Below are 27,361 nucleotides of genomic sequence, written 5' to 3' on the forward strand. Positions count from 1 at the left end.
AAAGTTCAAACAGGTAGAGAAAGTTGTTTTACTCTTGTGTTGTAGTTGCCTAACATTAAATCGGTTGCCACTGACAACCAATGTATCACTTTGGAATAAACCTGATACACGTTCCACATAAAAAACAAAAACAAAAAAACGTTTGTTTTGTTTAACGACACCACTGAAGCACATTGATTAATTAGTCATCGGTTATTGGATGTCAAACATTTGGTAATTCTGACTCGTAGTCATCAGATGAAACCCGCTACATATTTCACAATGCAGCAAGGGATATTTTATATGCACTTTCCCACAGACAGGAAAACACATACCACGGCCTGTGACCAGTTGTGGTGCTCTGTTTGGAACGAGAAAAACCCTATCAGTTGAATGGATCCACTGAGGTGGTTCGATCCTGCGATGCAAGCACCTCAGGCGAGCACTCAACCGACTCAGCTAAATCCCACCCCCGGGAAGAAAACTAAGAAATATTTGTTTCACGATACCTCAGCAAATTTAGTGTTATTTCGACACAAAGTTAACTGGAAAATCAGGAAAGTATTTTGGGGGATACCAAGGGGAAAAGTACGTGGGTCAAGTCATGAAAAGGGCACTCCAGCAAACGGTATAGCATTACCCCCGACATACAGACGCGCGCATGCACGTAAGCATTCACGTGAACCCAAGCATATACACTTGCCAAATTGGAAATTGTAAAACAAATAAAAATATATATATAAATAAAATAAAAAAGGATGCTTGCAATAAAATATTTGTGAAGCGGGATGGATCTCCCTGCCCCCCCCCCCCCCCCTCCATTGGATCTGGCATTGGTTAACGAGCGCAACCGCCGCATATACATATAGGCTACTCCTACTGCTAGTAGTAAGGAATTTGTTTTTATTTTAACCTGCTATAAATTCCACAGTCTTTACTATACCAGTTGAGGGGCACATAATATGTCATATTGGGACTCATAACAGCTCAGAGACAAAAGTCTAAATAAAGTGAAATAAAGATGAAAGGTCGATTCTTGAAAGAAAAAATAAACTAATGCTTATTAAAAAATAAACCATCTCGTTTTAAACTACGGTTATTAGGAACCGAATAGGATATTATCGAATACATGCATAAATCATGAACATTTCATGACACTTTTTTATGTTTTACATATGGTTATTACAACTTTTTGTCTAGATACTGAGAGAAGAAACCCGTTGCTGCAACAAAGGCTACTCCCACCGAATAATAGCACAGACAGGACAGCACATACTAAGACATTTGATATTATACCAGTCGTTAGGAACTGGTTGGACGGGAAACCCCAACAGGTGCACCGAGGGGATGGGGGGGGGGGGGGTCGATCCTACGACAAAACCCACTTCAGGCGAGCGGCCTACTAGTAAGCTGCAATCCGTCCTCTCCAACAATGGAGGAACTAAAAAAAACGTATGTTGTTCTTCAGTGTTTCCAGTTATTAAAGATAGACCTAGGCTTTTTAAAAAGTATAATAGAATTAGTTTCTCTCTTCCTTATACATATACCGTGCCATCGCGATTGTTTCCAGCATAAAAAAACGTCTTAACGTAGAGTTTAGCCTTTTGTGTTCTTAACGCGGATTAAGACAACATTCGATATGAAACGACGAACGTGGCGATTTCACATTGGCCGGCTTGCCTGTCCGTGGTACCGTCTACTATAATCTGATTTGCAAATGACCGGATTATTTTTGTTTCCCAGTATATAGTACGTAGATGGAGCTTTGTTCTGTCTCTGACAAAATATTCTAGAACTACGAACTGTGAACTTAGCGCAATGGTCGGTCACCGTGGTTGTTCTGTGGTTGTTTTGGCGGGATTGTTCAATTTCGCCATTTGTTTCTTCCCGCCATACCCCATCATGGAAAAAGAAAATACTGGAACGGCCGATGATGCGGATACGGATTCACGAAGTCTGTTCGAGACCCTGGGGCCGGAGCCAATACCGATTTGCGATTGTAACAAAGAGATAGACATCATGGTAAAGGGGATGAGGGCGGCATATGGCCGAATGGAGAGCATGCAAAGAAGAGTTGATGAAATGTCATCCCAGTTGTTTTCACTGCAAGAATCCATGAAGGTGGTCCCAGGTAAAACATTCAGAGTCAGTTTTTAAAAACGTAGCATTATTCTATATGTAATCTTTGCGAAATTTTAATCCTGTACTGGCATATTTGGTCAACATTAGCAAGAAGTGTGTCATATAAACATGCAGAATTAGTTTTCAATAAAGTAGTATTTTCTTTCCCTCTGTTTTTCCTTCCCACATTTTCGGCTTGTTGTTTTTGGGGGGATTTCTTTTGTTTTTGTTTTTTTTCATTTATTAAATTATTGACTAGAATATGAATACCTGCATATGCTATGCATGTGTGGTCATTCTAAAGTTTGTATTGTTTCTATAAGAAATTTTGTCTTATCATAATATAGTACGTTGCCATTTATATTTACTTCCAATCGACAAACTAATTTTGAAATAATTCTAAATTAAAATGTATATATTTATTTTAATGTTTTATATTTTAAGCGTTTTATGTGTTTTATTATCCCTGTGTATATGGTTTGTGGCTATAAAATAACGTAGCATTACATAAACATAATTAAAAAACCCAGTAGACTTACACGTAGTATTTAATTTGCATAAATTATTAACATTACTGAGAAATAAGAATTATTTTTGAACAGAAAGTATTATACAGCTGTATCCGAGCTAGTCAAAATGAGCGATTACGAGGGTGGGGGTGGAGTTCGTGGAGGGGTTTAGGTTTACACACACCCAATACCAATCTCTTTTGACCCGCGTCTGTTTCGACAACCATACCTTAGACATCAATTAGCCGTGGTTTAAAATATTCTGAGGTGTCGGTAAAACGATCTACGGTATGCCCTTTGAACATGATCTTAAATCTGTGCTTTGTGTGATAATACAGTAGGCCCGGTTGCAGCAAAATGAGAGGTTTTTTTCCAAAATTATGTAAATAGATGGATTACTTTTTGAAAATGTACTTCTTTTCCTTTCCTCTTTGCGCTTTTGATGATTTATTTTTATTTTTTAATATTTTAGCACGACTTGCTCGCTTAGGAATCCAGCCCTACGACGTGGCCTTCTCGGCCAAGGTGGCGGCCAACCGGCCCTTCCTGCGCGACATCGACACCGTCATCTTCGACGAGATCGTCGTCAACAACGGCGGCGCTTACGACCCGTTTACCGGCCGCTTCACGTGTCCCATCGCCGGCATCTACCACTTCGCCTGCACCATCCTCTCCGGCTTCAACACCACCATCGAAACTATGTTCTACCTCAACGGCAACGACGTCGGCCGGATATACTCGGGCGCGCAGAACAATCGAGGTTCCGGAAGTAACTCCATCTTGCTGCAGATGAAAGAGGCCGACCAGCTTTCTATCAATGTGTTTTACGGAAACGGAGATTACGTTCACGGACAGTGGAGTACGTTCTCGGGATTTCTCGTCAACCCGTTGAATTTGTAACGCCAAAGACGATTGGTTCGTGTGTTCAGACAGTAAGATTTAAACAAAAACAAAACAAAACAAAATGGCAACCACATCATTTCGAATATTCGAATGGGAATTTGAACTTTTTTGAGGTCTGAAACCTCTTTGATTAGTGAAATGCGCAGATTATTATGAAATACTTAAAAGACATTAAATATTAATAATCTTTAATTAAAGACATATTCGTATTATATTGCATGATAATTAAAATATTATTACTATAGGCTAATTGCATGATAAATAGGGTTATATTTATAGTAGTTTGAATGTATAGAATAATATTGGAATTATAATCTACGATGTACATAAAACTATTTGTATGTTATTTATTTTGTATTAGTTTTATTATTCATTACTGTACTCTTTGAATGATTATTCATGTTTTCCTTCGCACGTGCGTGCATTATTTTTGCGCAAAACAAATGCACATACTGTATGAATAGTTAAAATATTAATGTATTATTGTATATTTATTCATAGACTTAGTAATAAAAATTAATAAAATACTGTTAAACTATTAAATGAATATATCTTTCCTTCTGTTTTTCTGCTTGCTAGCCTGTCTGCTGACTGTCTGTTTGTCCATCTATCCACTCTCTTTCTCTTCACATAACCATTTGTTAGACATCACAAACAGCCATAGTTCAGCGTGTGCCGAGGTGTCGTTAAACAAACATTCTTTTTCTTTTTGCCCCCCTCCCCCCCCCCCTCTCTCTCTCTCTCTCTCTCTCTCTCTCTCTCTCTCTCTCTCTCTCTCTCTCTCTCTCTCTCTCTCTCTCTGTGTGTGTCTGTCTGTCTCCCTCTCATTCTCTCACCTTCACATTCTCTCTCTCTCTCTCTCGCTCTCTCGCTCTCTCTCTCTCTCTCTCTCTCTCTCTCTCTCTCTCTCTCTCTCTCTCTCTCTCTCTCTCTCCAAAAAGAAAAAAATGCCCTGGCATGGTGTGTGTGTCCCTCTCATTCTCTCTCTCTCTCTCTCTCTCTCTCTCTCTCTCTCTCTCTCTCTCTCTCTCTCTCTCTCTCTCTCTCTCTCTCTCTCTCTCTCTCCCTCTCTCTAATTCTCTCTCCCTCTCATTCCTCTCTCTCTATTGGATGTCAAACATATAATTCTGACATATAATATTAATGGAAATCTGCTTCATTTTGTCCCATTAGCAGCCAGGGTTCTTTTAACTGGGCTTTCCCACAGTTAGGACAGCACTTACCGCGGTATTTTATATACTAACCGCGGAGTTACTAGTTGGAACGGGAAAAAAATATTAATGAGTCCACAGAGAGGATTCGATCCTACAATTCAAGCACTTCGGGCGAGTGCTCTTCCTTGGTCGGAAAACAGCATTAAAATAAATCTCCATCATCAGAACAATGGCTATTTCCATCATCTTTACCATCACGTAAGCTTGTACAACAGATTAGTTCGCACGTACGTATAACATACTTAGAACACGGCTCACTGACAGTCAAATCTCCTGGCAAACACAGAAAAACAAACTGGAATGCTCGTGTTGGTTTTGTCAGTTTACAGACAGATATAACCGGCGTGTTGTGGGTCACTTGATGTCGTGTCAGTGGTCGACGTCGTAATCACTGGGCACGTTCTGGAACCACTATGTAACCACGCGCGGTGACTGCGCCTGTAACAGGCATGCACCCAACAAACAACTACTGTTTGAGAGAAGGCCAGTCAGAAAATCGGTTATAAAAATAAGTCTAGACTTTAAAGGGTTGGGGGTTTTGGTAAAAACTGTGAATGGTCTTAGCGATACAAACTAATCCTGAGCCCCGTTCCACGAAGCGATCTTAGTGCTACGATCACCTTAAGTACATAAGGTAGCTATGCACTTAAGGTGATCTTAGGGCTAAGATCGCTTTGTGGAACGGGGCCCAGGGCTGTTGGAGTTCATGGAGTTTAAGAAAAATAGCAATGATCAAAAAGACAATTTCCTTATAATATGAAGTAAACACCTGCTTTGCAATTAGCGTTAAATATTTTTTCTCTTTTTTTATTTCATTATAACATTATTTTCGTAAGACATTTTCAATTAATGTTAAAGCACGATCTTCTGGGCAGATACATCACACAATGGCGAACCGTGAAAATATACCAAGGGGGTGACCAAGGGCAAAGGGGCATGTGGACCAACTCCCTGAAAAGGACACGTCAATGTAAATTGTAAACAAATCAGTTGAACCCCGTCGGTGGTCGAGAAAGTGTCGGGTAGTTCGACCTAGCGATTCGGACAACATCGTGTTAGTGTAACTCGGGACTTCGTTTTTGGTTCGAGCGTTGCGGTGTATTCGACCCTTCTCAGTTCGACCCAATGAGATTCTACTGTAGTTCACAAAATGGATACTTTAATTTTTTGTTAAGAGTGGGCAGTTTTTCCTGTCTCCTCCCGCTCTTACTTAGCTACCTGGGCTGTCTGTCTAGAACAGCGAGTGATGCTTACTTGTAATAAGAGAGAGGTCGGTGTACTGGCCTTGCACTTCTCCATTCCATAAGCGTTAGAAGATGCAAGCGACTAGGGGACCTATGTATCAGTTCACCTTTCAGCGAGCGGAGAGGGGCAATATATTCTTTTCTGACGTCTATACATTGAGCCGCTGGTACTCGGATATGCACCCAGAAGTCCTACGGTACCTACCAGCTGACGTTTGACCACTTTGCCACCGAAGCCGGTGTCTAAATTACTGAGCTTCCTCGAATATTACAGTTCATTTGGGGTGATTTAGTGTACCAGCCAGCATCTTTACACGTAGGCCTAAGGCCTCTCTCTCTCTCTCTCTCTCTCTCTCTCTCTCTCTCTCTCTCTCTCTCTCTCTCTCTCTCTCTCTCTCTCTCTCTCTCTCTCTCTCTCTCTCTCTCTCTCTCCCCTCTCTCTCTCTCGCTCTCTCGCTCTCTCTCTCTCTCTCTCTCTACCCGCTGCACTTCTATATGCACCATCCCACAGACAGGTTAGCACATATCATAGACCGTGATATACTAATCGTGGTTCACTGGCTGGAATGCGAAATAGCCTAAGGGATGATTAATACTTATTCACAAACGAAAATAACTGATGAGATTAGTAATTTCATATTTGATTAATAAACGTAGTGCATTATTAATCTTGATTTTAAAAATAAACTGCACATTTGGTGAGAAAATCTGTAACCAAATTCAAGTTTCAGTTAGCCAATATTTCAGAAATAAGTCTTCTTAAAGAATTGTTTTATTTGATTTTCGAATTAACCTTTTGGCGATATATTTGCTAAATTCAACTTTAATTCGCATTTGATAATCTGACGCCCGACAACTTAAATCCTGGATCATACAATATGATTTCAAAATACTGTCCGAATTCGTTGGCGAAACCAGGACTGTATAGGGGTGGGGGTCCAACATTGAGATTGGAGGCATCCTTACTACGAGCAATTCCTGACAGGAAAATATAAAATGTGATGGGGATGAAAAGAGGTGTGGTTGGGGGACCATGGGGACCATCACCCACTCCTATATCCACTTCAGAAAGCTTTGATGTCCAAGACGTTTTGTAATTTCCAATTGTTGCTCTTTTAAGTATCCAGCCCCTCAACATGAACTGATGTTTACAGTATTGATAAGGTAAGTTTATGGGCATGTTGGTTGGTCAAGGTATTTTTTCTTCTTCACATTTCAAACAAAATTACAATGATACTTTTTGCTGTTTATGCAATTTTGATAGAGCTCCTTTAACATAAGTTACCAAATGGGCATGTTAGTTTTACAGCACAGAGGAGACGCCTTTGTTGCCAACAAATCCAAATAGGTTTGAACGTGGAACATTATTAACAAGCCAATACATAAAAATACATTTATTTTATTGCCAAACCTCTGTTCATAGACAAAAACACCATACTTTCACAGGGCAAGAAACATCTCCTAAATATGTCTATGCAACATTGGCAAATCCTTTATATACATACATTCTCTTTGACTAGTAAAATAATGCACAATATAAAAGTATAAAACACTACTCGTTTTCTACCAGAACACATATACATTTGACAGTAGGTGCCATCTCCAAACTCTGTACTATACAATTTGAAGTATATAAATATACAAGTAAGAAATAGTTCCATCTAGTTTAAAATAAAGACGAAATAGGACTAGATCTTGGATTCATTGTTATGAAAATACAATTTTGATACGTTTTGATTCACGTTTTGATATAAACATTGATGTTGAAATATTGCCTTTGTTTTATACAAACTTGGGCGTCTGCTCGGAGTTTTTATGGGATGGGAGAATATAGAAATCTTGTTTGACGATACTAATCACATTCTAAAGTAAATCTACGGTTTGTAGTAGATGTTTAGCATACATATGGTAGTTATGAAACTTGGTCTAGACAATAAGAATACTTAGTAAACATCTGCAACCGCTTCCTAGGCTACCATTGCCGATGATAAATCAATAGCAAATGAATTTTCGCTTCCTACAGACAGGATGGCATTACCACAGCCGTTAATAAACCGTGGGACAGGGAAAATAATTTGGGCCTACTTATGGGACCGATTCAGTGACACTTTGCACATCAAGACTTAATGCACACTCTACCACTGATAATACAGGCGCGGATGCTGGATTTCTGAAAGGGGTGGGTGGTCCAAATGTAATGACTGATCTCTCCTTTTACACAGAACAGTTAATATAATCACGTTTCCCCTTAAAGGTTATGGTCGGTTTTCAAAAAGAGTTCCGGACGCCTGGACACCCCTCCCTGGATCAGCTACTACCATATAAATCCATTTCCCACCCCAGGGATTTAGCATATAAGCTTAATGGAGGCTTATTGCCATGCTGCACGATGAACATAACACAAGGAACTTGATGCTTTAAAATTACTTGATTAAATTTAGGTTATATTAAACTATAGTATCAATACCTTTAGACCCCACGCCACTTTACAAACAGCCTTATGTTCCTACCTACGAGCAGACGTCCATGTGTATAAATATTAGATTAATATCGTGTAATATTTTAAATACCTTATTTTAAAGAAAACAGTAACATAAAACTCTGATACATATATCTGAATTGTTACTTTTCATTTTAAATATTGATATACGCTTAGCTAATGACTGTCCAAATAATGCGCATTTTATTTACACGACTATTCTGTCTTCACCTCGCATTATTGGGTGTGTGATGGCACAAGTATTTAAGTGTTCAAATCAGTTAACATATGAAATGTTTAAGGGTCTCTCTCGTTGACAATGAACCCCGAAAACGTGCTGTAAAACCCGTGCACGTGGGTGCCACCCTGATACAACAGCCGAATCCAGACACTGTCTCCACTGCGCAGGTTCACAATGGCCGAATTACTTCCGGATCCGTGCGCGTCATGCGCACCGGAGTACATCCGAGCAACTTCCTTGTCGTTGAGTATGAGCGCCGTTTCCACTTTCGTGTTGTAACCGGAGAGGATTGTGGCGAAGAAGTAGTAGGTGCCGGACAGAGGCGCTGTGAATTTCCCCGTCTCCGCGTTGTAGCCCTCGCCGTTGTTGGTGATGGTGGTGTCGAAGAGGACGGTGTCGAGGGGCTGCAGTTCTCGGTTGTAGCTCAGTTTTGTCGAGAAGGCGATTTCGGGGAGTTGACTCTTGGCTGCCACTGCGTTAGCAGCTTCTAGGGGGAAAAGAAAAATGTTAAAGGGACCAGTTTAATTTAAACAGGGCTCACCCGGTGCATTGCCAAATTAGCTCATTGCTAGTTTTTAAACAAAGTGGCTACAACATTTAGTCATTGGCTAATAAAATATTCCTCAAATTAATAAATTTTAATAATTTTCAAGAAAATAATACTCCACATATCTGAAAATTGGCTAAACCAAAATTTGTTCCAGTGTGAGCCCTGCTAAAGGCGCTAATCGCTAGGTAATTTGTAAGTTAACGGTAACAAAGCTGTAATAGCCGAAAATACTTTACACTGCGTAATTACTAGGATCAGTGGCTTTAAAATCCACACAGAGAATAATTGATTGTTTACGACATGTCGGCACATTTTAAGGTCCCGCTGTTTGGTATCTAATATATGATATTCAAACTCTTGATCTAGATAATGAGAAGAAATATAGATTACTCTTACCAAAACGAAGCAATAGAGCTTTTATATGTCCTTTCATCTAGGAATGAATTTGCATAATATGTAACAAATAAATCAAAGTCTAACGAAGAGATTTAAAAGACACTCTCTCTCTCTCTCTCTCTCTCTCTCTCTCTCTCTCTCTCTCTCTCTCTCTCTCTCTCTCTCTTTACGATCCATCCCCGTCGGTGGGCTCATCGCGTTATTTCTCGTTCCAACCAGTGTGCCACGACTGGTATATCAAAGGTCGTGGTATGTGCTATTCTGTCCGTGGGATGGTGCATATAAAAGATCCCTTGCTACTAAGGAAAAAATGTAGCGGGTTTCCTCTCTATGGCTGTTAAAATGACCATATGTTTGATAGCCGATGATTAATCAATCAATGTGCTCTAGTGGTGTGGTTAAATAAAACAAACATTTAACGTTATAATAACACTATTACACATACCACGGCCTTTGCTGAATCAGTCTATAATAACACTATTACACATACCACGGCCTTTGCTGAATCAGTCTATAATAACACTATTACACATACCACGGCCTTTGCTGAATCAGTCTATAATAACACTATTACACATACCACGGCCTTTTTCCTGAATCAGTCTATAATAACACTATTACACATACCACGGCCTTTGCTGAATCAGTCTATAATAACACTATTACACATACCACGGCCTTTGCTGAATCAGTCTTGATGCACTTGTTCGGACGGGATAAAAACCTGGTGGGTTTTTCTGAGGTCCCATAGCATGTAAGACGTGAGCTTTACCACGAAGCTAAATACATTCAGACATTCGGGTTATTTTAGGCATTATGATAGAAATCCTTTCAAAGCTCGCTTGATTCGCGGTCAGTCTATGATGGATCCCCGTCATGACCGACCCTATTGGGCTATTTCTCGCTCTAGCCAGTGCACCACGACTATCCAGTCTGTGGGATGGTACATATAAAAGATCCCTTGCTACTAATGGAAAAATGTAGCGGGTTTCATCTCTATGACTGTGTCAAATTGACCACATGTTTGACATCCAATAGCTGATGATTAATAAATCAATGTGCTCTAGTGGTGTCGTAAAACAAAACCAACAAACAAACCTTTGAACTAACAGCTCATAATATAATGTCTTGACGGAATCCAATGAAACAAAAATAGGAATTTGGATGAACCATATCACAAGATTATAGGCTACTTTGTGGCCCATCTCGGGAACCGGAAACACGGAAGTGAATGATCACTGAAACATGTTTAAACCAATTATTCTACCGTTTAAGCATGCCTCGGTCTATAAGTCTGTAACATGATCAAGTACAAAACTGAAGATGTATTTTCTATTTGAGTATCCCAAATGCTCAATGGCTGGTTGTAGGCCTACATCTTAAAGTTCTTAAATGGCATCACGAAACATAATAATTATGTTCTATCTATGGGTTGTCTCGATCACACCTCTTTTTATCACCATCATCACCTTTTATATTAGCTTATCGCCACACAACACGGCTCGTAGAAAGTGTGAGTGCCCCCTACCCACCTACCACCCCAATATAGAATCCTGGCTACACCAACGAGTACTTGTCGGTTATGACTTGACTAGTGTCTTCTGGCCCAACCTTTAGTGTTGAAAACTTTCAGTTTTGACAAACAAATAATCGCACATACACTGCTCCGCCATGCCAGCACAAAACTTATTGATAACTGTTGAGTTAATTTGAGATATTAAACCTATGCTAGTCTCAGACTACTAACTGTCACGACGGAGTTAGCCAACTCGCCGATTTCACGACTTCTACGACTGTCCAGCTAGTGTGAGCGCTCTTACAACTCAATTCTCGTCATATACAACTCCTTCGACCGATTAGTTGGGAATCTGAGTGTACTCGTCGTAAGTCGGGAATGGTAACCAATAAGAATGCTAAAAATTGTTTCTTTTTAATCCGACTCCCCCTATCTGAACAAATACTGTTTGGGATAGAAATGTCGTAATCCTTCTCATATAGTACTTATACTATATTCGTGTGCAGCAAAAAGATAGATCAATGGCGTAGCCAGCATGAGGCAGACGAGGCGCTTGCCTTGTCTGGAATTTCCCCAGATTTATTTTATTTTCCCATGACACTGATATTTATTTTACAGGTCTGGGTTTGCCTCGGCGGTTTTTTTTTCCCTCTCTGGCTACGCCCCAGTAGATCTTCTTAATTTCGCTGTTGTCTCTACATACCGGCCTCGGTGGTGTCGTGGTTAAACCATCGAACATGAGGCTGGTAGGTACAGGATTCGCAGCCCGGTACCGGCTCCCACCCAGAGCGAGTTTTAACGCTATATCCTCTTCTCTCTCACTAACGACTAACAACTAACCCACTGTCCTGGACAGACAGCCCAGATAGCTGAGGTGTGTGCCCAGGACCGCGTGCAAAAATTTAAACGATTTCCTATAGGTTTTCCTTTAAACCGTAGCGCTTTGTTTAGTTGTAGATAAAATGTAATTTGCATAACAAAAAATTACCTGAGTGTGTAACCCGAGGCTAGATGTAGATCGTTTCGTTAAATCGCAGGATAAGGACATTTTGCATGGTATACGTGGTTTAGTGTGTGCTATAAAGTATTGCCTATTTTTAGCTCCGCTATGACGTTCTTCAGCGGAGCTTTTCTAATACCGATTTGTCCGGCGTCCGCCCGTCCGTCCGTCAGCGTTTGCTTTGAAGTCTATATTCCCCTAGTTTTGACTTAATTGTCCTGAAATTTGGTATAATGATGCTCTGTGGCACCCTCCATAAACTAATAGAGAGATATTTTGGGAATTTAGAATTCTCGAATTTTTATTGAAATTTTGCAAATTATGTTCTCCTAGAGTTTTGATCGGATAGTTTGGAAACTTGGTGCTTTGATTTTTGGGGGCAGTCTTTATGAAACTAACAGAGAGATATTTAAAAAAAATTTAATTTGTGAATTTCTAAATAGAAATTTAACATTGAAAATGTAAAAGGCTATCTTCTCCTACAGTTTTGATTGCATAGTTATGAAACGTAGTGTGAGTATTCTCAAGAGTAGTCTAATATAAATATTTTTTCAAAAATGTTGATTTTTTAATTTGTATTAAATGTTTTTAATTTTAAATTGAAAATTTGAAAGTCTGTCTTCTAGTGTTTTGATCAGTTCTAAAACATGGTACTATTAATTCTCTGAGGCAGTCTTCACAAATTGATAGATAGATATTTAGAAATATTTTTAATTTGTTAATTTGTATTAAATTTAAACATTTTAAATAGAAATTTAACATTGAATTTTTTTTTGGTATTATAGTTTATCTTCTAGAGTTTGATTGGGTAGTTCTGAAACTTAGTATAAATATTCTCCGGGGCAATTTCACAAACAAAGAGATATTTTTAATTTTTTAATTTTTATTAAATTTAACATTTTAAATAGATATTGAAAATTTAAGAGCCTATCTTCTAATGTTTTGATCGAATAGTTCTGAAACTTGGTACTATGATTCTCAGGGGCAGTGTTCACAAACTAATAGAAATATATTTTGGAATTTTCGAACTTGACACCTGGATATTCTAAAGTGGTCTTTACAAATTAATGAATTATCTACTACTGACAAAATTGAAAATTAAATAGCTGAGCTCTATAGGCCAATAGGCCTCTTTTTGGAACTACGTCTTCTTGATTACAAATGAAACAGGGACGGATCCAGGAGTTTGTAAAGAGGGGTCTCAAAAATGTTTTAAGGGGCAAGTTTGAGTTTGCTCAAGGCAAATGAGCTGAGTTCCCTCAGGACTCGAGATCTGTAAGTTAAAGTTTGTTTTGTATAACGACACCACCACAGCACATTGATTAACTAATCATCGGCTATTGGATGCCAAACATTTGGTAATTCTGACTCGTACTCATCAGAGGAAACCCGCTACATTTATTTTCTAATGCAGCAAGAGGGATAAGTGGGGGATCTTTTATATGCACTTTCCCACAGACAGGAAAGCACATACCACGGCTTTGACCAGTTGTGGTACATTGGTTATAACGAGAGAAAAAAACAATCAGTTGAATGTTTCCACTGAGGTGGTTCGATCCTGCGATGTACGCACTTCAGGCGAACGCTGAACCGACTGAGCTAAATCCCACCCCAGATCTGTAAGAGTGTGCGACCGGCCTCGGTGGCGTCGTGGTAGGTCATCGGTCTACAGGCTGGTAGGTACTGGGTTCGGATCCCAGTCGAGGCATGGGATTTTTAATCCAAATACCGACTCCAAACCCTGAGTGAGTGCTCCGCAAGGCTCAATGGGTAGGTGTAAACCACTTGCACCGACCAGTGATCCATAACTGGTTCAACAAAGGCCATGGTTTGTGCTATCCTGCCTGTGGGAAGCGCAAATAAAGGATCCCTTGCTGCTAATCGGAAGAGTAGCCCATGTACTGGCGACAGCGGGTTTCCTCTCAAAATTTGTGTGGTCCTTAACCATATTTCTGACGCCATATAACCGTAAATAAAATGTGTTGAGTGCGTCGTTAAATAAAACATTTCTTTCAAATTCATTTCAAAAAGGTCACTTCAAACGGGCGGGGGGAGGGAAGTCACGGGGCCCGAGTGACCCCCCCCCCCCCTTGATCCGCCAATGATAAAAACTGTGTTGAATACTTGCGTACCGATATGTCTTAATATTATAAAATAGTTTTAAAATTATTAACTATTTACCTTTTTCTATTTAAATCGTCTTTTCCTTATAAAAAAACCAACTATCATTATTTTTGGCGATACCTCTTCTATCGTTTCGCAAAACTTTGATTGATCGGTATAAAATAATTACATCTTAGTAAAAGAAATCTATCTTAAAAAATAAATTTTAAGGACTCACACAGATAATGAAAGAAAAAACCCGCGTCCATCATTCAATGAGCTATTCTTTTCGATTAACAGCAAAGTATCTTTTATATGCACCATTAGACAAGATAGAACATACTACGGCCTTTGTTACATCAACTGTGGTGCACTGGCTGGAATGTGTTTGAAATAAATTCTAGATGGATTAAATATCTCGTTTTGTGATATTATGATATTTAGTAAAATATCTGAAAATATCAGTGAAATAATAGTGTTATCAAACTTAAATTACAGCGTTTTCACTGTAAAAAGTGATATCACCACAGTATTTTATTTTCTAATGGAATATAGTCATGGTCGTCTACGAATTTATCCGGAGCTACAAAGACCTAATTTTCAATTCTTATATGGTCATGAGTAAATGCTTATATTCGTCATCAGTTACGTGTTCTGGATTATCATACATCCTGACAATTCAGTAATATGCATGTCTAAATCGGTTTTACAGTTAACGTTTAACGACATCAGTAAAGCGCATTGATTAATTAATCATCGTCTACTGAATTTGATAGTTCAGACGCGTGTAGTCTTCAGAGGAAACCTCGACATTTTCCCAATAGAACCAACCCTTAGATGTTTGGTAATTCGGACACGTAACAATAAATCTTTGATATGGATTTTCTGACACAGAACAGAATATACCACAACCTTTGATATACCAGTCGTGGAGAACTGGTTAGGATGGGGGAAAAACAAATGGGTTGGTCCCCACGATCCCACGACCTCAGGTGAGCGTTCTGCGAACTAGGCTAAATGGATACTTAGAGGAACAGTATCAAATCCTAAATCTAGTGTTCTGCGTTCAGTTTCTATAGACATTGGGACAGCCACGAAAAGACCGGATTTAGATAAATGAACTAGAAAGCAAGAAATTGTAAGTTTAGGTGTCAGAGCAGGACGTAGCCCAAATGGTAAAGCGCTAGCTTGATGCGCGGTCGGTTTGGGATCTATCCCCGTCGGTGGATTCGTTGGGCTATTTCTCATGAGCATGAAGTAACAAGGATTAACAGTTTATTATCTTGCTTTGTATTTCCAATGAACGTTCAGTGACATTCATGGTTAGGTATTACAGCTGAGTGTTAATGGAATACGGCGAGAGGAAACCCGCTGCCCCTGACATAACTGTTGTCATGAGAGCACGTACCACGGTCTGTCTAGGATTGACCCCCGTCGGTGGGACATTTGAGCTATTTCTCGTTCCAGCCAGTGTACCACGACTGGTATATCAAAGACCGTGGCATGTGCTATCCTGTCTGTGGGATGGTGCATAATGAAAAATAATGAAAACAACATGTAGCGGGTTTTCTCTCTAAGGTTGTATGTATGTCAAACTTACCAAATGTCTGACATCCAATAGCCGATGATTAATAAATCAATGTGCTCTGGTGATTTCGTAAAAAAAAAAAAAAAACGTTTAGGTGTCGGTACAGGACACGTGTTTTGCAGGATCAAGTACCGGTATCTTATTATAGTTTGACTAAAAACATGATTATTTAGCGTGTATCATCTATTACTTTTTTCTTTATTTTTATAATTACTTTTTAAGATCTAAAATAATGTGTTTTTTATAATAATAATAATAATGTTTTCAAAAAACAACTTTCATTATTGGTAAAGCTAATTTTGCCTCTCCATTTTATAATATAATTTACTAATGCAAAATACAAACACAACCACAGTTTTAATAGACGCCATGAAAGGTTTTCTTCTGCCTTCTTTCAACATACATTTGTGCTGGGGTGTCGTTAAACACTCGTTCATTCATTCATTCATTCATTCATTCATTCAACATACATGTCTGTTGCCATATTTTATAATACTTTGTAGCACAAAGCAGTGAACCAGAACACGATATATGCCAAACTTGAGAATAATGCATTTTTGTGCATAGCGGTTGTGAAGTCAAACAGTATCGAAGAATTGATGATGAGCCCTATTTAAACTATTAAAGGCACATTCCTGAGTTTGCTGCAATTTTTAAGATGATATCGACTAACAGTGACTTTTTGACGATTGTAATTGCATATTAAATATATTTTTCTGCATGAAATATTAGTAGCTGTATATTAAACGTGTTTCTGGCCGTTCTAATATTTGTACTAGGTTAAATTTCATTCTATTTCCAAAAAACATACAGACACTGATATTCTAAACCTGAAAAATATTTAATATGTAAGTTTAATCGTAGAAATATTTTATTTGTCAGAAACATCTTACAATGCAGCAAACTCAGGAATGTCCCTTTAAACTTTTTTTTTTTTTAAATGTTTTTAAATATAATCGAAACAGTGGCTACAAATATGTTTGGCTTACCTCTCGTGTCATTTTTCAGATGCCTGACCATCGTTCTCAACTCGTAGAGTTCCGTTACGTACGTTTCCAAGGCTCCTTTCAGCTCCTGCCTGTTGTGGATCTCATGTAGGAGCTCTCGTTTTAACGCGTTGATGTCCTTAGTACAGGAACAATTCACTGTCCCGGCCGCCCAGGCGTTGTACCTCGACCCCGACCCCCGCTGGGCCTCACCCCATGCCACGAGTAGGCCAAGAACAAGACAGGTCACAAAACTCAACATGGTCTCCGAAATTGGGGCCCAGAAATTTCGTCCCGGCGCTTTTATAGCTAAGGTGAGGGGCACGTGCTGCGCCGGCCGATTGAAGTGGGGAGAGCAAATAGGTGATCTGTTATAAGCAAACATATTCAAGCTGCCGAGTTCGGGAGTTACAGAGATGCCCTGTCGTGCTTTTAAATCTTTGTCAACAGGTCCAAATTTTCAAATATTTGTTCTTTCAATTTCCGTTAGATGCTGCTCATGCGAAGTAGTTGGGGTTTTTTTTCCTTCCAGACTATTCTTGAAGTTGTATGAGTAGCGACGTGGTGTGTTTAAAAGTAAGCTAAAAGATATTGTTGCTGGTTCATAATAATACATTGATTCTCGTTTTACTGCTACCGTTTCTTAGTTATTTAAAACTACGTGAGGCCCTGATCACTCAATGCGATCGATGTACGCATGGCGACATTTGTACAGTAGTACTATGATAAATATATAAATCATACTGTATACTTGTTCTGGATACTTTTATTGAATTTTATTGGTGAATTCTAGGACATTTTAAATTTTAAAACTGAGCTTCCACGTCCATCATATATGACTCGAAATCTGAAACTTACACCCGACAGTCAACCGTCATCATTAGTTAAATAAACCATTCATCCTCGAATATTAGGCTTGTAATTTGGAATACATATATGAATAAATGCTTTCAGATTTACCGTATGAAATATGTCATAAAAAAAACCCCAACTTTGTAGTAGTTTACATATTGACCGAAAAAACTGCAACGACCCTTATGTAAACCTTGATAGGCGTAAGCCTACATTGCTCGTATGGGGTGTAAAACCAAGACAAGGGTTGCCAAAATCAAAGGTTGTTTTTGCAAAACCAAGACAATGGTTGCCAAAATCAAAGGTTGTTTCATGTGCGTTCTGATAACAAATATGACAAGCATTTAGGTGGCTGGTGATGTTCTTTGGTAAATTCTAGGATATTTTAAATCGGTGTTTCTATTATTTGAAAATTTAGCTTTTTTCTCTGATATACCACTCATGGACAGATCATGTCTACACCAATGAATATCAATGGATATTCTAGCTCGAGTGTCCTCTAGCTGTTGTCTACACTTTGTGGACCACAGCTAGAGTGCACTCGAGCTATGGTTATTCCAGATTATCATTATCTAAGCATCAAATAAGCCTTTGGGAGGATTCGCCCCCTTCCAAGGTGGCAGAGTTTCTTGCTTGCTTAGTTCACTCTTAATGAAGCACTGGCATTCGACATTGAGTATAAACATACTTTTTCACATCAGATTCCACGAACACGCACGAGGTTTTTAAAAGTGCATTTGAGCTTATATTTTGCTGTTATAATATGGTAACCAGAGACCGTAACTTTAAGTTTGGTTTTGTTTTTCCTTTCTGTTCTTTACTTAGTTGACTGTGACCCCTATCTCTCCCTTCCTCTCTCTCTCTCTCTCTCTCTCTCTCTCTCTCTCTCTCTCTCTCTCTCTCTCTCTCTCTCTCTCTCTCTCTTCCTCCCTCCCTGTCTCTCCCCCCTCCCTCCCTCTCTTTCTCTCTCTCTCTTCCCCTTTCTCTCTCTCCCCTCCCTCTCTCTCTCTCTCTTCCTCTCCCCCTCTCTCCATCCCTCTCTCTCTCACTTTCACTCTCACTCCCTCCCTCCCCCTCCCTCCCCTCTCTTTCTCTTCTCTCTCTCTCTCTCTCTCTCTCTCTCTCTCTCTCTCTCTCTCTCTCTCTCTCTCTCTCTCTCTCTCTCTCTCTTCCTCCCTCCCTGTCTCCCTCCCCTCCCTCCCTCTCTTTCTCTCTCTCTCTCTTCCCCTTTCTCTCTCTCCCCTCCCTCTCTCTCTCTCTTCCTCTCCCCCTCTCTCCATCCCTCTCTCTCTCACTTTCACTCTCACTCCCTCCCTCCCCCTCCCCCCTCTCTCTCTCTCTCTCTCTCTCTCTCTCTCTCTCTCTCTCTCTCTCTCTCTCTCTCTCTCTCTCTCTCTCTCTCTCTCTCTCTCTCTCTCTCTCTCTCATATATTGATGTTATGACTAGTGGCCTCAAAAGCTGAAAATGAAAATGACTTATTTTAACCTCAAAGAGAGCCGTGCAATATTATTTCCGACGAAACATGTAAATTACGTCACTGGTAAAAAGGCGCCGGTGCCACCCCTGTATACTAGCACCGGTTCCCTGTAGAATTTTGGATCACAGTGATCAGAGAAGAATGAAACAAGTTATTGCGGTGAATCCGTGGCTTGGGGATGCCGCCCAAACCGGAAGACATTCCGAGTTCGTGAAGTTCCGGCTTCAGAATGCACTGACATCTTTTGTTTTGTGTCACATTTTGAGTTGAACATGGTCGCCAGAATAAACATATTTATATCAATATTAAGTTATTGAATTAACTGATTAAGGAGTATTGCGAAAATAAAGACAAAGCCATCGTTATTTTTCTTTTACTTTTGGAGCTGCTATAAGTCGCAAGATCGCTTTTGACCTGAACCAATTAGTTTTCGATTTAATTATATATCAAAGGTTATGGTATGTACGGTCCTGTTTTAAGCGTCCAGTAGGAAGACGTCTATATTGAAGTAGATCTACGGTGCGATGGATCCTATAGGACCCGCCCATCTTAGTGAACCCGTTTGGTTTTCACCGCCCTAACCAATGCTTCACGACTAGCATATCAAAGTCCGTGGTGTGCTTTACTGACTGGGATAGGGAGAATGAGATAAAGAGGGAGACATACATGTATACAGAGCTGGGGAGACCGACACTGGGAGGGCGAGATTTGCAAAGAGACAGAGAGGGGGTATTCCAAAACGGATGTAGAATATTTACTTAATGTGCGCCTTACACGGGGGGGGGGGGGGGGGCAATGGGGAACTACGTAGAGTTCTGACATTGTGGGGTTAGAATGAATGAGGTAGGAAGTGATGGATGTGAGACAGACAAAGAGAAGATCGAAGCAGTTTAACATAATCGCAGCGGAGTTGAAATACGGTATTTACAGAAGTCAACTTAGGGATTTAAATTCAATATTATTATTATTATTATTATTATTATTATTATCAGGCACGGATGCAGGATTTCTCAAAGGGGGTCCAAATATGATGACTGATCTCTCCTTTTACACAGCGTACCTCTTACAGCTGAACAAATAATGCTTGAATTTACAAAAAGGAGGGGGGGGGGGGGGGGGGCCTGGACACCACCACCCTGGAACCGCTACTGATTATTATTATTATTATTATTATTATTATTATTATTATTATTATGTTCCCAAGCCAAGGCTGGGGAACCTATTGTTTTAGTAGGATTATTATTTTTATTATTATTATTATTATTATTTGTCGCCTTTGTTGTGTTAATTTGTCAAAAACGTTCTGGGCCAATTTAGATAAAATTTGGTAGGCAGTTGGGTACGTGCATTGGCCTTAATCGCGAATTTTGTTGTTTTTTGTATTAAAAATATGTTTGTGTCGCCTTTTTGTCCTTTTGTAAGAAACGTTCTGGGTCCATACAAGTGACATTTGGTAGATAGTTAGTCTCAACAGGGGGATTGATTCTATTAAAAAATTATGTGTAGCCTATTGATTATGTGTATTGGCCTCTATCGCGAATTTAACCGGCCTCGGTGGCGTCGTGGCAGGTCATCGGTCTACAGGCTGGTAGGTACTGGGTTCGGATCCCAGTCGAGGCATGGGATTTTTAATCGAGATACCGACTCCAAACCCTGAGTGAGTGCTCCGAAAAGGCTCAATGGGTAGGTGTAAACCACTTGCACCGACCAGTGATCCATAACTGGTTCAACAAAGGCCATGGTTTGTGCTATCCTGCCTGTGGGAAGCGCAAATAAAAGATCCCTTGCTGCCTGTCGTAAAAAGAGTAGCCTATGTGGCGACAGCGGGTTTCCTCTAAAAACAGTGTCAGAACGACCATATGTTTGACGTCCAATAGCCGATGATAAGATAAAAAAATCAATGTGCTCTAGCGGCGTCGTTAAATAAAACAAACTTTACTATCGCGAATTTGGTTCCCTCCCATTCTGCCTACAACCCACTTTGCCTACACCCATTTTGCCTACAACCCAGTATGCCTACACTCAGTTTGCCTACAGTATGACAACGTGACATCCCCAGTTAATAGTGGGACAATCCCTATTACTTTTTGTCACAAACCAACATAAAAACATTGGGTAACATTGTATTATATAAACAATTAAGATTACAATTAACAGAAGTAATGTAATTGGGGCTTAGTGGCGCAAAGGTGATTTCACGCTCTTTATTGTGATTAGTATTAGTCCAATGATCCCATACTGCGATCCTTAATATGTGATCAAAGTGTTAAATGGCATCCATGATTCTTTGATATAGGATTAAAGTTAAATGTTTATATAATCATAAGGATTATCAGAAATGGCTTCCAAAACATATATATGTATATATCGAGCTGTATGTGCAGAATAGGTTGCTATATCGTTGCACTATGGCTGGGTTACAGAGAATTGAATTTATAACGTCACAAAAAGGTGGCCAACAAGTTTTATATGCAGGTTTCCGATACCGATTGAATGTCCGTCGCCAGTCTTCTACACATTTACGGGGTGCAGTGGTAGGCTCAGTACAGTAGACGACTATATGAAGTCTGTGTCTGTACACAGTCATCCTCAGATCGAAGATCCGGATGCTGTACGATTATTGAGCACACTCAGGACTCGTGTTCCGAATGAGTTGCTCCCAGTACAAGATATATACAATGAGGAGGTTGGTATGTTAACCGATGAATAGGCAGCTATCGTACCGTCATTCAGTAGTCTTGACTCCGGTCTATACCGTCACAGACGTAAGATGTTGCCCAAACTTCCAACAAGTCGGTCGGAGGTAGATCTACGTGATTATTGGGTCGAAACGAAAAATAACAAACGTTTCCTGGCAATAAATGATGGCGATGACGACAAATTACTTGTATTTGCAACCGATGAAATGCTTGTTAGAATGCAGGAAGCTGAAACCCTATTCATGGATGGTACGTTTTAAGCGTGTCCTGGTTTGTGGGATCAGCTGTATTCGATTCACTGTTTATCTGGTGCTACGATGGTTCCTGTTGCATTTGCCCTAATGCCGAACAGAACAAGGGCAACATATGTGAGATTGTTTAACCAGCTGAGCTCTGTGGTTGAGGAAAAGACCGGGTTTGACTTGTCACCTGAAGTTGTACAGACTGACTTTGAGATTGCAGCAATTCAAGCAATCGAGGAGATTTTCCCAGATGCCGACACACGTGGTTGTTTGTTTCATTTCAGTCAGTGCATGCTGCGAAAAGTTCAGGGGCTTGGACTTATGAGACTGTATCGTGCTGATCAAGGGGTACAAACTCTAGTTAGACGTGCCGCCAGTTTGCCTTTGCTGCCTATCGATCATGTTCAAGATGTGTGGATAGACATTATGAATGAGCGACCTGATCACCTGCCCCATGTAACTGAATTTACAGACTATGTGACAACAACGTGGGTTGATGATGACTCCTTGTTCGAGGTAGCTACGTGGAACCAGCATGGCAACATTGGCCCTAGAACCAATAACCACCTTGAAGGGTGGCATTCCAAGCTGAACCGTTCTCTTACAAAAGTTCACCCTAACATTTATGACTTCATAAATAAACTGAAGACGTTGAAGAGAAAACCAGAAGGACACTGATCCAACTTGACCATGGAGCAGCTCCAGTACCACGAAAGCGGGTGTATCGTGATATTGCTACACGCCTTATGAGGCTGAAGAATCATCTTCAACAAGGCCGCAAAACTCCTTTAGAGTTTTTAGACGCTGCCTAGTAGGGTCAAAATAAGCTGAAAATACCCCCAAACCCTAAACAAATTGCAAGAAAACGTTTTATGAAGTTTTTTTGTACTATTATATTTGGAGAACATCATATCAAAAGTTGGACGATATTGGACCACTGAAAAGGGTCAAAACATGATGTCAAAGAAAGATGGCTGCCAAGGGAGGAAAATGCAAATATCTACTATTAGCTGATGGATTCTACCGTTTCCAACCTTTTTAAGTTCACAAACTATTTTTTAGCATTAGTAGAAAGTATATAAATCATTGCTGAACTAGAAACGTGACGTCATCCTAATGTGACGTCCAAATCTGACGTCATCCACGACGTCACTTCAGTCGCTTGTAAAATATGTCATATTCGTGAAATGATGACACACGCAGTCATCGCTGCGACCTCCGTAGAACAGTTTCTTCTATGATTTTGAATGTGATACTGCATTAATGATGATCTTACTCCAACTGCATCATTTTAGGTAAAGTTTTCATTATAGTTTCATTCGCAGGAATAGACCACGTACATATATGATGAACAACAACAGCTAGTGACATATACTGCCGCTGCAATTTCAGGGCTTGAAAATGAGCACAAATCAAGCAAAATGTCCTTTATGCCAGAAGGAATTAGATAATGAAGACTACGTTAAAATTGGTAAAAAGGGAGCCGAAGGTATTAGCAATTCAAGTATCGAGAGAGGTGATGACATCATTGTAGCAGATGGAACTGTAGTGCACAAATCGTGTCGTTTGAATTACATCAATAAAAAAGATATTGCAATACACAAGAAAACTAAGTTGTGTTCTACCCCATCTCTCAAACGAAGTGCGCGTCTTTGAGTTGGACCTTACAATAGCAAAACGGACTGCTTATTCTGTGGGAATAAAGTTGTGAAGTTAAATCAGGGTACCAAACTTGCTAATTGTGATGACTATAGCTGTGTAAAAACAGATTCATTTGTAGATAAAATATTGGTCAGCTGTACGAGACGTGGTGATGAATGGGCATTTACTGTCAAAGGACGCGTTGAATATTATGGCGGAGATTTGCATGCAGCAGACTGTTTGTACCATCATTCTTGTGATGTACATTTTCGCACTTTTCGGGATATTCCTATGCAGTATAGGGTAGATCCTAGTGGTAGTAAACAAAAGAAAGTTGGGAGACCAAGGGACACGGACCAGGAACAAGCATTTCTTAAGATGTGTGCTTTCTTTGAGGACAATGATGAAGAACAGTTTACTATTAGCGACCTTGCAAATAAAATGAAGGAGTATTTAAATGATAACGAGTCTGTTGTCTATGGGAATCAGTATCTAAAGACCCAAATGATGAAACACTACGGAGACTCGATATTTGTAGCTGAAGGTGAGGGAATACATGACATTGTGACTTTCCATGAAAAGACTGGACGATTCCTTCGAAGTTACTTCAGCATGCCGAATGAAGATGATGAGGAAGCCCAGAAGAGAGCCATAATAGAAACTGCCGCTAGACTCCTCAAAAGTGATATCAAAGCTATGACTATGCCTGTGAATGACGAGTATCCAAATGCTTCAGAACTAAAACTAGAGCCTGCCTTGCAATATGTACCAGAAAGTTTGCGGTCTATGCTTCGGCACCTTTTCGTTGGAAAGGACACTTGTAGAAAAGTGGCAAGTATTGGCCAGTCCATCGTTCAAACAGTTCGTCCAAGGATTGCCATATCACCTTTACAGATTGGGCTCGCAGTGCAGTTGCACCATATATTCAGATCTCGATTCCTGATAGACAGTTTGTCTACTATGGGGTTTTTCTCTTCATACTCTGAAGTGCAAAGGTTTGAGGAGAATGCCACTTGTTCAGTTGTACCCGATGTCTTAGGTGGAGATTACGATGATATGATGTTGTTATTTGCGGCAGATAACATCGATCACAACATAGTTACCCTAGATGGAAAAGGCACTTTCCATGGAATGGGGATGATTGTAGCCACAACACCAGGAAACCAAGTTAATCACACGACTCAAAGGCGAAATATATCTGACTTGAAACTCATTGATATGACAAAGGTTGACATTAAGGAATACCGTTGGGCAAAAAACATCCGTCGCAATGTTGAATTTCAGCCTTTGCCATTTCTAAGTGCATTTGATCATAACATTGATCTATTGTGGGAGATGTCCATTCGATTCAGGCAAACGTCACCCAATCGGCAGGGAATGATGCATCTGTTACACAAGGAATGTGTTCATCCTGGCCAGTCTTCCATAGTCTTCCTACCAATGATTGACTTGTACTCTGGAGACAAGACATGTATCTTCTCTACACTTGAGTACATATGCAAGCTCGCTGGTAAACACAACGTCCCACCAATCATTACGTTCGACCAGCCGCTGTTTTGGAAAGCTTCAGAGATTATAAACGAGGTATCAGACAACAGTCCACTAAGAGATGTTGTGTTGTTATTAGGGAGCTTCCATACATTCATGAATCTTTTTGGGGTCATAGGAACACTGATGGATGGGAGTGGTCTGAGGGACATCATGGAGACAATATACGGTGGAAATGCAGTAATACATATGATGACTGGAAAAGCTGTGCAGCGAGCATTTCGTGGGCATCTTCTTGTTGATCAGTGCCTTTTAGATCTAATTATAGCTAAATTCATTGATGATTTCCCAGGCACTGCAAATCACTTGAAAGAACTTGAATGGTTATACACTGAACTGAAGACTGGTGAAATTGATTTGGATTATTTGCTGAAGTCTGATTGTATCAAAAGGAGTGATGATGCGCTGACCTTGAAAAAAGGTGAATTATCAGATTATTCAAAAACAAGTAAACTATGGCTGAATTATCAGCAAATGCTTGGAGTTGCCAGGGAACTAATCGAGGCCGACCGTACAGGATCATGGAAAATGCTCCTCCATGCTATATCCGATTGTCTACCCATATTCGCAGCGGCTGGGCATGCAAATTACCTCAAGTCTGGTTATTTATACCTTCAGAAGATGAACGCATTGGAAACTGACAACCCTGCAGTTTATCAGAAGTTCACAAATGGATTCCATGTCATCAGACGCACCAACCAGTATTGGGCTGGTCTTAGTTCAGATCTAGTGATTGAACAAACACTGATGAGGTCCCTTAAAAGTACAGGAGGGCTTACACGAGGAAGTGGCATGACAGAACATCAGAGAGCTGTTTGGACAATGTCTTCCACTGTAACATCAGTTTACAACTATGCCATGCAGGAATTCACTAGGAATGTCTATACTATCAGCGAACAGCATAAAGAGGCAGCCGTTTCAAGGATGACCAGAGATGAAGTGGACTCGAAGAAAATTGCAGAAAAACTTGGACGTGTTTCTCCATTCTCTGAAAATGCAAAATTGAGCAATATAATAACTGGAATCAGTGCCAATGAAGATGTAAATGTGCATGACCTTTACGCAGTAGGCAGTGATGTAGTGAAAAAGATGGAAGGACAGTCTGTGTTTTCATATTCGCACAAAAGTCAGGACGCTAGCAACTGCCCGGGCCATCAAGGTTAGTGAGGACAGAACAGTAGATCCAGCTCTATTATTCCAAAGATTCATTGTAGTATCACAGTCGGGTGATCTTTGCCTTAATGATGTAATGAGCTACGAACTTTGCCCATATCCACCATCTTTATTTGAAGCCAAGAATTGTTTACGCAAACCTGATAAGGCACAACTGGTGGAAGCATTGAGGAATCATGTCGCTGCCCTATCTGATGATGCAGTTTGTCAGGCTATTCCAGACACCGAGCACTATGTTCTAGATGGAGGATCTCTTCTACATCGTTTGAAATGGAATGAGGGATCCATGTACAGTTCAATTGCTGATACATATGCGTCATTCACTTTGAATCACTATGGTAGTGCCACTGTTGTTTTTGACGGCTATGGCGAAGGGCCAAGCATAAAGGACAACACACATCAGCGACGTGGTGTAAATAAGATCACAAATATAGTCAACATATCAGATGCAACTAAGTTCGTTGGGAAAAAGGAGGATTTCCTTTGAAACGAGACAAACAAACAGACTATGATTGATCTCATTGCTGGCTGCTTACGGCACAAAGGCTGTGATGTCATCCAGGCTGAGGGAGATGCAGACGTGAATATAGTGCAAGCGGCCATTTCTATGTCTTCCTACAAGTCTACAACTCTCATCGGGGAAGACACAGACTTGTTGATCCTTCTCCTGTATCATGCAAAGGTTAAGGATTGCAAGGATATCTACTTTCGCTCAGACAAATCCACACCATATGTTTATAACATTGGGGTTCTAAAACAACTACTAAGTGATAGAGTATGTGTTGATCTTCTGTTTACCCATGTATTTACCGGATGTGATACAACGTCCAGGATATTTGGGATTGGAAAAAAAACCTGTTTCCAAAGGATCATCAAGTATGATTCGGTCTTACGTAGTT

The 27,361-nt window shown here is 40.0% G+C and overlaps 3 protein-coding genes across 3 annotated transcripts; 2 read left to right on the top strand and 1 right to left on the bottom strand.

Moving 5' to 3' along the window:
- The first annotated feature begins 1,797 nt into the window (after positions 1-1,797).
- On the top strand, positions 1,798-3,509 carry LOC121389333 (cerebellin-2-like). The gene is made up of 2 exons (XM_041520929.1): positions 1,798-2,110; positions 3,082-3,509. The coding sequence occupies exons 1-2, from the start codon at positions 1,798-1,800 to the stop codon at positions 3,507-3,509; spliced, it is 741 nt and encodes a 246-aa protein (XP_041376863.1).
- Positions 3,510-7,380: 3,871 nt separating this feature from the next.
- LOC121389334 (heavy metal-binding protein HIP-like) lies at positions 7,381-17,214 on the bottom strand. The gene is made up of 2 exons (XM_041520930.1): positions 16,833-17,214; positions 7,381-9,174 (listed from the first exon to the last, which is right to left on the bottom strand). Exons 1-2 carry the CDS (start codon positions 17,212-17,214, stop codon positions 8,747-8,749), a joined length of 810 nt encoding a protein of 269 aa, XP_041376864.1. The 3' UTR covers positions 7,381-8,746.
- Positions 17,215-22,175: 4,961 nt separating this feature from the next.
- LOC121389335 lies at positions 22,176-22,778 on the top strand. Its single transcript, XM_041520931.1, has one exon. It carries the CDS (start codon positions 22,176-22,178, stop codon positions 22,776-22,778), a length of 603 nt encoding a protein of 200 aa, XP_041376865.1.
- The last annotated feature ends 4,583 nt before the right edge of the window (positions 22,779-27,361 follow it).

This window comes from Gigantopelta aegis, chromosome 14 (assembly GCF_016097555.1).
Source record: "Gigantopelta aegis isolate Gae_Host chromosome 14, Gae_host_genome, whole genome shotgun sequence".
In the NCBI taxonomy this organism is placed as follows: domain Eukaryota; kingdom Metazoa; phylum Mollusca; class Gastropoda; order Neomphalida; family Peltospiridae; genus Gigantopelta; species Gigantopelta aegis.

Coding starts and splice junctions, on each gene's coding strand:
- LOC121389334 (XM_041520930.1), bottom strand. CDS start 17,214: ATGTTTGCTTATAACAGATCACCTATTTGCTCTCCCCACTTCAATCGG. Junction 9,175..16,832: donor TCTGAAAAATGACACGAGAG/GTAAGCCAAACA, acceptor TCCCCCTAGAAG/CTGCTAACGCAGTGGCAGCC.
- LOC121389333 (XM_041520929.1), top strand. CDS start 1,798: ATGGTCGGTCACCGTGGTTGTTCTGTGGTTGTTTTGGCGGGATTGTTC. Junction 2,111..3,081: donor ATCCATGAAGGTGGTCCCAG/GTAAAACATTCA, acceptor TTAATATTTTAG/CACGACTTGCTCGCTTAGGA.
- LOC121389335 (XM_041520931.1), top strand. CDS start 22,176: ATGGTTCCTGTTGCATTTGCCCTAATGCCGAACAGAACAAGGGCAACA.